Consider the following 11,349-nt stretch of genomic DNA (forward strand, 5'->3'; position numbering starts at 1 on the left):
ATAGGGTGCAGCCTTTATGATATACAACTATACAAGGAATACCCAGCCTATCTGCTGGGTTGTTGCAGTTTCCATACCAACATGACAGTAGAATATGAACTCAGTAAATCGCATTCGATATGCGTGATATGGGCACAACATCAAGGTAATGGGTGTAGACTATCATAAGGTCGGAACATTTTCTATCCTCAAAAGATCACAAAATCATTAGATGACGTGGTACACAAGGGGCAACCATATGGTTCCATGATAAATAAGCTAGTATATGTACACCAAATGGATACCAGATTGGGAGAAAAGCTGGCAGAAGGCGGTCAAATGACCTGAAAAGGAAGCATATGGTCTATTACAGCCAACATGAATGACTAATTCGAGATCAGAGCTTTCAGACAAAATTGCATATAAACAGCTGAATGACGAAACTACAGTCCAGTAGTTTACCAAAATTTCCCATGACAAGCATGAAGCATGCTCTTCTCTCAATTTACTTGATCTACTCGAGTACAATGCCCAAAAGGCTCTATTACGCGGCTAACTGTGCACAAAGCATGCCGCTGTGGAGAAGCTAAACCTTTTCGCCACAATGGGAAGAGAAATCAATGGTACCTAAAAATAAATGTCTATTTCCTTTCCAGTCATCTCGTATACATGATCCCGTGCTTCAGTCAGAGCAACCTGTATTGACTCAAATAAACTGTCAACATAAATTCAACTGTGCCACGATAAATAGATATATTAGAATTGATAGGTCGACTAACCTGTCCAAATTTACCGAAGAAGTTGTTTGAAAGATTTAATGATGTGACTGTAAGATCCTCATTAGCCTTGAGTGCTTGCGCCAATGCAAATGCTCCATCATCCTGTCACAAGTATAAAGGATGTTAAAGTGTAGTGGAGATCTGCAGAGAACTTCCAATAGCCAATACACTGAAAACTGCATTTCTTACTCTAATCTCATTAAAACACAGGTCAAGTGATTTCAAACATTCATTGATTATCTTCAAACTTCGCGCCAAGCAGATAGCACCCTTCACGAACAGAACAAAGAGTAAAAAAATGGACCATACAGCACGTGCAAGTTTAACAAACATGCATCAACAAATTGCACATACATCATCTCCAAGTCCATTTGCCCGCAAATCCAATGTCGACAATGTTGTGTTATACTTCAAACAATCAGCAATGGATTCTGCACCTGACACACCTATCTGCAAGATAATTTAATTTGGCTGAAGAGGCAAGAACACTTAAATCTGCATGTATGATTCTATTAAGTTCTGAAGATTACCTGGCACCAACCAAGCTTAAGGGTTTGGATTTTGCCATTGAACTTGATAACATCGCACAAAGCCTTTACCCCCTCTGGTCCAATTGGATTATAACTCAACTCCAGCTACAGGTAACAGTCCCGAGTCAGTGAAAGTACCTTATTTTGCACAGTGAAATAGTCTGAATGATAATTAACTTACTGTTGTCAACACTGCATTCTCCTTCAAAGTTTCAGCTATTGCAGTTACCCCTCTAGAGTGAATGTTATTACCACCCTGAAAAGGTTAAAAACATCAGTGCTAGAGCATAGAGGTGTACAAGAACACATATCTCTGTTTTTGCCTCGTTCCCATTTTTGGAAACAGGAACATCAAAGGAATTTCTAGGATATTTCTTTTGCCACAAAACTCCTGCATTCCAACTAGAGCACGATGTTTAGGATTAAAGCTGCTGTCCTAAAATGACAAAAACTCCAGAGGAACTCATAGTCATAGTTTATGAAGTACTGTTCCAAATTAAGTGTTGCAGATTTGTCTAGATTTGCATGTATCTACACACTAAACCGTGGCTAGATACATGCAAATCTAGAATGATCTGCGACACTTAATTTGGAACAGCGGCAGTAGCAACACATTGTGAGAACCTATTCTCACATTATTCCTTAAAAGCATCATATTATCACATAACATCAGGACAAGGTTGCATACTATACTATATGCTACTGCCGCTGTTCCAAATTAATTGTCGCGGATTTGTCTAGATTCACATGTATCTAGACGCGTTTTAGTGTGTAGGTTCGCTCATTTTGGAGAGAAAAAAAAAAACAGCGTCACTTCATTTGGAAGGGAGGGAATAGTACTCACAAAGTCCATAGTAGATATTGTTTTGTTCTGTTTCAGAGCATCTGCCACCTTTTCAGCACCCTGGCAAAAATCATGTTAATCTACATTAAAAACTAGAGGAATTGCAAATGTGATGCATAGAATTGCAAATGTGATGCATAGAATTGCAAGATATGTTTACACATTGATGTGTGTGAACTCATGTGAGCAATCATGTATTTGCCCTCATTTATTCAATGCAGTGAAGGTATTAAACAATGAACAAGCAATAAGACTACAGAACAATGACTTACTAGCACCCAGCAGGGCAACCAACACAGCTTTACAGGCAGACCAAAAACATAAACATGTGAAAAACAGTAAATACATCTAACGTAAACAGGTTCTGAATTTGAAGCAATTACAACACCAAAGTCCATGTTAGTTAAAGTACCAATAATAGTGTTCAGACCAGTTCAGTGATTATGAGACATCACGCGGCCATGACGAAGGTATGTGAGGCAATGGACTGGGCCACATTTTTCTGAGCCACATGTGCTGCCAAACGACTAAAGGGGGTACGTCTTTTGAGGTTTCTTGGAACATGGTACAGTACACTGTACTTGGTAACTCAAAGGAAAAATTGTTTAGTAGACTCACGATATACCGGTCAACTCAACTCGGTTTCTTTTCCATTCAGGAAGAGCAAGAATAACCATAGGAATATGAGTATTTAGAATTTCTGAAACGGATCCTAGTAACATGAAAAAGGTATAGCGCCACGCTCCACAAGTTCAAGACAGAATGGAACTGACATCCAAAGTTCTAAGGCAGTCCTAATGTATTGTAGACATCACAAGAATATTAACAAACAAGGGTAAGCAGTAACAACAGTACTACCTCATCACCAACGTCATCCATGTAAAGACTGAGCCACCGTAGAGACTTCGTCATTTTGATGAACTCGGCAACATAATGAGAACCCTCTGATGTAATGTTGTTGTTGCCAATATCCAAGGCTGTTATCTTGCCTGTAACACAGCCAAATAACCGTGAATTATGAATGTTTGCAGCCAATCAACTAAATATAACCAAGTTAGCGTGGATAGCTAGAAAAGACACCTTTGTGAGCAGATAATGCAGACATCAACACCCGTAATCCTTCGTTCCCAAACCCATTACCATGTAAGTGAAGTTCCTAACAAATGTAAGGTTAATCAACAATGAGAAAAAATTGATAACAAGCAAGAGCTCACAGAAAAAAGTTCTTATTTTGCAATTCAACCTATATGGTCGTAAGGATCTTTGGGCATATTCATATATGATATGAAAATAGGTGTACAGACATAAAAGCTCCATCAAGAACACAAAATTTGACCAACGTGCCAGATACATAACATGTTTCCTGATTAATGTTTATGTTATTATATATTTATTATATGTTGAAAATAAAAGGCTGGTCTAACAATCATGACCCATGCATCTTTTAGTTTCTAGCATATTTTCATTTTTCAAACCGGTTGGTTTTTTTGAAAAGGGAACGTAAAAATGTAGGAGAGAAAATTGAATCCATATGAATGTGGACCCTCTAAAAAGTACTTTGCCCTAGAGTGAGCCAAAAAAAAAAACTGTTCTGAATTTGGTAGGAAGAATGATGGAAATATGGTTTCTATGGGACATTGAAATTTACCAAAAACAAAAGAAAGCATAATCAAACAATGTGGAAATATAATCAAATATATCTAGTAGTACCCTGAGAGATTTGTTCCCTAAAACTCCTTTTGCTAGGCTGGATGCACCGAGAGGACCACCATAGTTGCCACTACAATACATCAAACAGAGTGCAACGCTAGTTAGTCACATAAAATCAATTCAATTACTGTCAAACTGATCATGGCTTCATATGTATAATCCTTGTCCATCACAGGTAAATGCACCGGGTTTGTGAGCGACTAACTTGAGATACAAGCTCCGTAGCGTATTATTCTCAAGAAGTGCATCTGCAATACTTGCAAAACCCTGTTCGAGGACAAGAAAAAGATGTTCTTATAAATTCATTAAGGATGCTATCATTTGGAAGCATTTTCTCCTTTTGAGATCCAAGTGAATCTTTTTGCTTCAGTAGATATTTATACATACACTGTATTCGATTGTATTATTGCTGAGCTGTACAAAACGTATTGTTTTGTTCTTTTTCAGCATATCCGAAATCGCTTTTGCTCCCTGAAAATAGAATTTCATGTTACACCACAACATGGAAACATGCAGAGAGAGAGAGAGAGAGAGAGAGAGAGAGAGAGAGAGAGAGGAAAACCTCATCTCCGATATTGGTACTGTTCAGCAGGAGCTTCTGAATACCTACGTTTTCTACCAATATACCTGAAAGACACTGTAAGCATTCATGAGTGTTACATTCAGTGGGAATTTATGCGAATATATTCAATTATTGTTCTGCATGCCAAGGTCACAGGTCAGGTTACTAGTAATGAAATCATCACATCAGCAAAATAGTAACTTAATATTTGAAACTAACATGAGGTGAAAACCTCGAGTTAGACATAAATGTGAATAATTGTAATGCAAATCAAACAATATAGCTATCACGCAATAAGTTCAGAATACAAAATCAGAACATATTATATGGTTTGCGTGGTATACGTGGAACAAAAACCAGAACAAAATATATAATATCTACTCCATAAGTTCAAACAAACTACAGAACATAACAGAACAGAATGCAGAGATGATAAGGTTTAGAAGACCTTAGCTCCTTCATCTCCGATATCATTTCCAGATAAATTGAGAGACTTTAAAGCTGTGTTTATCTGGAGAATGCCATCAAAGGCTTCTATTCCCACAGCTGTTATCGCATTACCAGAAAAGTCCACCTCCTCTGCACTCTGGCAATAGAGAAAACAACCAATGTTCAGAAAGATACTAGGATATCTGAAAGAAGCTTGCATTCAGATTACATTTAACCATTACTTGAGATATCTAACCTTGTTATAGGCTAAGCTTTCTGCTAGGAAGAACAAACCCTCGTCGCCGAATTGACGGCCTGCCAAACAACTAGAATATTAAGGGGAAAGGTAATGTATACACTAGTTGAGTTACAAAAATTGTGAAGAGATTGGAGCTTTAGCGCGCAGTTGCTAGTAACCTGCCATGTTAACGGTTTTGAGCGTCCGCAGTTCCTTGTAGAACTTGTTTAGGTTTTTCTTCGACTCCTTTTCCGCTTTAAAGCTTGTAGATGTTGACAAATTGGACCCGGCAGCAAAGGACCACATGGCCCCAGAAGACACTGGTTCTCCGGAAACCCGGTCCTTCCTCTTCCCGGGAACGAAATGCTGAACCACCTTCCATATGACTGTCCTCTGAAACAGAGAATTAGTGGGCGTTCCAAGCCACCAACTTTCAATGCAACATGTACAACATCGTGGTTCGAGAGATCGGATAATAAACTTATTAGCATCCCTTGCGGCACACCAGCTGGCCTAGGCTGCGCGGATATGTAATTCTAAGGAACACCGCGCACCCACATACAGAGTATTTCGTACCGAGATGTGCTTTGTAGTACTTAGCAGTGAACAGGGTAATATCTATCAAGTCGCTGGTGATGATAAGATGACTGTTCAATTATTATGAGAAGCTGGAAACTCGGAAGAGAGGAAATAAACGGTGCTGCGTGCGGTAAGAGGAGGAAGCAGTGAGGCTATACCAAAGCTCAGCGCGAGCAAGCCCCCGGCCGGGACGACGTAGCGGGTGAGGCCCCTGGCTGCCGCGCCGACGGGGGGCGCGGAGGCCTCCCCTTGCGCCTCGCGGTAGGCTCTCCGGCGCGCGCCCCCGCGCCCGACCCCGGGGGGCTTGTCCTGGCTGTGAATTCCGTCGAACAGCTCGGACGCAGCCCGCGGCGCCACGGTCCACCGGCGGGCGCGCGGTGGCACGGAGAGGAGGCGTCGCGGCGGAAGCTTGGACCCGAAGGAGGCGTAGCGTCGATGCGCGATGGAGGGGGAGGAGGAGGGGGTGAGGAGGGAGGGGCGGGAGGAGGAGAGGAGGAGGGAGGACTCCATGGGAATGGGATGTGGATGGGAAGGTGGTGTCGGAGATGTGGAGGGGGTTTTGGGAGGGGAGAGAGCTTTTTTTGCTGGGGAGGAGGAGGGTAAGGTTGTGGATTACCTCGTTAACACTTCTGCCTCCTATCTTCCAAAAATGTAAATATATTGCTTCCCTCAAAAAAATGTAAATATATTGCTCCCGAAAATGTGAACATGTATACTGTAACATTTTTATCAGAGTATCAAAAATAAAAATAAAAAATATCTGAATTTTCATAGTTCTGTGTATTTTTGCAGTGTTTTATTTTTATTTTTATTGTGTACCTTCACTATTTCTTCTTCCATGCGTAAAACGGTTGAGTGCGTAGGGGGCGGCGGGGGGGGGGGGGGGGGGGGTTGTTTTTCGCTATTGCTTCATTTTTTCTTCTATTGTTTTTTTATGTGTTTTCGTACCGTTTCGTATCTATAATATCTAAATAGGAGCAACCCACTAAGTTGATTTCTCTCAACATGCAAGCTATCCACCTCATCATAGTGCCACATCATCATCTCTCAACTTTACTTTCCAATACCAATTTGGTTTTATTTTCGGGCCATGCAGGACACAGCTATTCTCAAGGGAAAATGGATCACTTAATCCTATTTTCTGCCGATAGACCTACGTGATCTTCCAGACATTAATCATACATCGGCCCCTCTTATTCCCAGTGCATCTTTGCCACTTTAATTCTGGCTTTGAGTACCGTCGCTTCACCTCCCAGTACCGCTTAGGATTTCCTTTGTACAAGCACCAACGCCCAACATTCACTCAAGCTAGCTGATGCGCCACTTTAGATAAGAGAAAACCAAAGGACACTTTGGGCCATGACTGCTAGCTCTCCTCTTCGATGTATTTTAATCCTGTTGATCTGCACAAATTGGGGACTCGAGAGCTCCTCATCTCCTCCGTCTCTCGCGACTTGCAGCCACGCATGTGCGAGCATGGCGGCTACAATTCTACAGGTGCGCATGGGAGATCCTTGAGTTTACCCGACATATACGACTGTGGTACTCAAACCTTCGACATCCACTCCAAAACTACAACCTCTTATTCATGGTATATACCGTTTACATTGGGCTATTGGTTGCACTGTCACAGGCTAATGGCATGGGACACCATGAGATCAAGATAATGGCGTGCATATCAAGTCCGTTCATGCATGTCTGGGTCGGTGTAAGTGATTTACTTGATGCTAGCTAAATCTGATTCCCTTTTTTTTTACTAGCACTAGATGCGGAATTGTCATGCTTGTGTTTGTTAAAATGCTTCAGCCAGAAAAATCTATTGTGTGTTCATGTTTAAGCATTCATGTTTATTCTGACCTTGGACCCTTCTGTTGGTGTATTGATTTCTCTCGAGTCATCTTTACAGGTCAGACCATGCCACTTCAAAAATGTTTTCTAGAGTAGCTACTACGTCAGTTGCATTTCTTCTATAATAGCCATATGTTGTCATTATGGGTTACTCCCCGTTTGTTGTCTTCTATAAAGCTATTAAACAGAGTATATGTTGTCATTATGGGTTACTCCCCGTTTGTTGTCCTTTTTTCCCTTCAATAATTTTTGCAGGTACGTACTACACTGCATGTATGGCATATGCGCTCCTTCACTTTCGAAAAACGTTGCATAGGATGACATGCAGAGGTATATGTGTCTAAAATACTTTGTCATTTCAGGTTAAAACTGCACCAAGGCCTGCCAATAAAGAAAAGCGTGGCGTGCTTTTTTTCCCTTTAATTATTTTAAAAATAACGTGTTCAACTGATCAAGTTTTTTAAACAGAAATTCTTTTGATTTACGCTGAAAATTTAATTATATATACATGAATAGAATTGGTCCACTAAATTCCGCCGCAACGCGCGGGGAATCATCTAGTGTACTACTATGCTTGATAAGTAAATACAATCAACAAAAAAGAGAGAACCTTCAACTTTAAAAAAAATAGAAATTTGTCTCACAAAAAAAACTTCCTTTAATAGTAGAGTGGCGTCACTGTAGAATCTAAATGGAAATGACTATCTCTATATCTTAGGTCATGCAATGGACCATGGGTGCTCAAATCTTTTAGCCAACTCCTACCTAATAGCCTTCTAATCCAACTCCTACCTAATAACCATTTCCTTCCAAACCAAACAGTTTGGCCGGTCCATTTATCCTAATATCCTTCTAATTCAACTCCTACCTGCTAAGACTTTTTTCCAAGCTGAACCGTTTGGCCTACTTCTCCTAATAGCCTTCTAATCCAACTCCTCTCTGCTAACACTTTCCTTATGAGCCGAGTCGTTTGGTCTACTTATCCTAATAGTCTTCTATGCCAACTCTTCATGCTAAACCTTTCCTTCCAAAATCTATGGAAAAAGAATCACACTGCAACTTATGCTTCCTTGGATCTGGTCATGTCGCTGGACATCTCCGTCGCTAGAGAACTTCTGTGCTGATCTGCGGTCGGAGAACCTGTGTCGTACTCTGCTCCTCCTCGCTAGCCACACATTGTTGGTCTTCGGTGCCGCCGTGTTCCCAACTAAGTTTTGGTCCTCGTCTTTGGCGTTGGCCAGTGCTTCGAGTCCAACAATGAGTGTGTTCTATGATGGGACCTGTGTTCGTCTCCACAGTTGAGATCCTGCTAATTGTTGTTAACCACTTTATGAAACTTGGTATTGCCATTATAAGTTAGTTAATTGTAGCTCGTCCTAATAAGATCCTTCCCCTAAAACCAAACGAACACTCAAAACTAGACCACCCCATATATAATTGCCATCCTCAAAATCTGGATGGTCCCATCCCATCCCTATCAAGTCACAAACCAAACACACAATAAATCCTGGCTTCACCCCTGGTTTGTGTCATATATATAATTAGGGGTATCAAAGAGTGGAAATGCATTTAGGGAACGTTGTTGCAACATGAACGGTAGTACGGCATCGGTGTTTCTCTCTCTGGCTTGTAATTGACCAAGTGATTTTGCTATAGAAGAGTGGACTTGTATCTCGATAATTAGAAAAGTTAAGGTACTAAGATAAATAATGCATAGGCTCCTAGAAAGCTTTATTTTATGGATTTCTCCAAGCATGTGTTCGCTATTTCAGTAAAATATCAATGAAAATCAATGAGTGTATTTCACTTGCAAATCCTAGATATATAGTTTGAGCATTGATGGGTCCTTCTGCAAGATTCACATTACAAGCTCTAACAAGCGCATAATGTAGATACATGATACGTCTCCAACGTATCGATAATTTCTTGTGTTCCATGCCACATTATTGATGTTATCTACATGTTTTATGCACACTTTATGTCATATTCGTGCATTTTCTGGAACTAACCTATTAACAAGATGCCGAAGTGCCAGTTCCTGTTTTCTGCTGTTTTTGGCTTCAGAAATCCTAGTAACGAAATATTCTCGGAATCGGACGAAATCAACGCCCAAGTTCCTATTTTCACCGGAAGCATCCAGAACACCCGGGAAGGACCAGAGGGGGGGCACTGGGCCCCCAGACCATAGGCCGGCGCGGCCCAGGCCCTGGCCGCGCCGCCCTATGGTGTCGTCACCCCTTCGACCCTCCTGCGCCGCCTCTTCGCCTATATAATGCCCCTGGATCGAAAACCCTGATGCGTTCGACGAAACCCACAGAAACCTTCCAGAGCCGCCGCCATCGCGAAGCCAAGATCTGGGGGACAGGAGTCTCTGTTCCGGCACGCTGCCGGAGCGGGGAAGTGCCCCCGAAAGGCTTCTCCATTGACACCGCTGCCATCTCCATCGCCATCTTCATCACCGCTGCTGCTCCCATGAGGAGGGAGTAGTTCTCCATCGAGGCTCGGGGCTGTACCGGTAGCTATGTGGTTCATCTCTCTCCTATGTACCTCAATACAATAATCTCATGAGCTGCTTTACATGATTGAGATTCATATGAGTTTGTATCACAATTTATCTATGTGCTACTCTAACAAAGTTATTAAAGTAGTTCTATTCCTCCTGCACGTGTGTAAAGGTGACAGTGTGTGCACCGTGTTAGTACTTGGTTTATGCTATGATCATGATCTCTTGTAGATTGCGAAGTTAACTATTGCTATGATAATATTGATGTGATCTATTCCTCCTACATATGCATGAAGGTGACAGTGTGCATGCTATGTTAGTACTTGGTTTAGTCTTTTGATCTATCTTACACTATAAGGTTACTAAAATATGAACAAATTGTGGAGCTTGTTAACTCCGGCATTGAGGGTTCGTGTAATCCTATGCAATGCGTTCATCATCCAACAAGAGTGTAGAGTATGCATTTATCTATTCTGTTATGTGATCAATGTTGAGAGTGTCCACTAGTGAAAGTGTAATCCCTAGGCCTTGTTCCTAAATACTGCTATCGCTGCTTGTTTACTGTTTTACTGTGTTACTACAGCTGCAATATTACCACCATCAACTACACGCCCGCAAGCTATTTTCTGGCACCGTTGCTACTGCTCATACTTATTCATACCACCTGTATTTCACTATCTCTTCGCCGAACTAGTGCACCTATTAGGTGTGTTGGGGACACAAGAGACTTCTTGCTTTGTGGTTGCAGGGTTGCATGAGAGGGATATCTTTGACCTCTTCCTCCCTGAGTTCGATAAACCTTGGGTGATCCACTTAAGGGAAAACTTGCTGCTGTTCTACAAACCTCTGCTCTTGGAGGCCCAACACTGTCTACAGGAAAAGGAGGGGGAAGTAGACATCAAGCTAAATTTCTGGCGCCGTTGCCGGGGAGGAAAGGTAAAAGGTACTCACACTCCGGACCTCGGCTACTAAGCTATTTCCCGGCGCCGTAAGTACTCAAAGCTATTTCCTTTAGATCCTGCAATTGCAACTTTTTGTTTCTTGTTTACACTAGTTTGGCATAATGGACAAGAATGAGCTTCTATTTCTATTTCCTGATTTAAAACATGGATTGTTTGATGCGAAAATTAAAAAACCTATGGAATCTTATTTGCATGCTGGTAGTAATATTAGTATGAACGCTTTGAACACCATTGTTGATAATAATATAGAAAGTTCTAAGCTTGGGGAAGCTGGTTTTCATGATCTTTTTAGTCCCCCAAGCATTGAGGAGGAAATTTTCTTTGATGATACTTTGCCTCCTATTTATGATGATTATAATGATAGTAGTCTTTTGTTGCCACCTACT

The 11,349-nt window shown here is 41.3% G+C and overlaps 1 protein-coding gene across 1 annotated transcript; it reads right to left on the reverse strand.

Moving 5' to 3' along the window:
* Nucleotides 1-346: 346 nt before the first annotated feature.
* LOC127317499 (uncharacterized) lies at nucleotides 347-6,193 on the reverse strand. Its single transcript, XM_051348055.1, has 17 exons — nucleotides 5,809-6,193; nucleotides 5,251-5,457; nucleotides 5,090-5,148; nucleotides 4,853-4,990; nucleotides 4,405-4,479; nucleotides 4,230-4,313; nucleotides 4,048-4,109; nucleotides 3,843-3,912; nucleotides 3,213-3,288; nucleotides 2,991-3,121; nucleotides 2,133-2,192; nucleotides 1,470-1,544; nucleotides 1,289-1,393; nucleotides 1,113-1,208; nucleotides 948-1,028; nucleotides 759-860; nucleotides 347-675 (listed from the first exon to the last, which is right to left on the reverse strand). The coding sequence occupies exons 1-17, from the start codon at nucleotides 6,158-6,160 to the stop codon at nucleotides 607-609; spliced, it is 1,842 nt and encodes a 613-aa protein (XP_051204015.1). The 5' UTR covers nucleotides 6,161-6,193; the 3' UTR covers nucleotides 347-606.
* Between the last annotated feature and the right edge of the window lie 5,156 nt (nucleotides 6,194-11,349).

The sequence above is a fragment of the Lolium perenne genome, chromosome 7 (assembly GCF_019359855.2).
Source record: "Lolium perenne isolate Kyuss_39 chromosome 7, Kyuss_2.0, whole genome shotgun sequence".
NCBI lineage: Eukaryota > Viridiplantae > Streptophyta > Magnoliopsida > Poales > Poaceae > Lolium > Lolium perenne.

Bases quoted from the DNA above. Each gene is read 5' to 3' on its own strand.
- LOC127317499 (XM_051348055.1), bottom strand. From the start codon at position 6,160: ATGGAGTCCTCCCTCCTCCTCTCCTCCTCCCGCCCCTCCCTCCTCACC. The intron at 1,394-1,469 runs GTAAGTTAATTA...TGTTACCTGTAG, and splicing joins AGAATGCAGTGTTGACAACA to CTGGAGTTGAGTTATAATCC. The intron at 676-758 runs GTTAGTCGACCT...GAGTCAATACAG, and splicing joins TCTTCGGTAAATTTGGACAG to GTTGCTCTGACTGAAGCACG.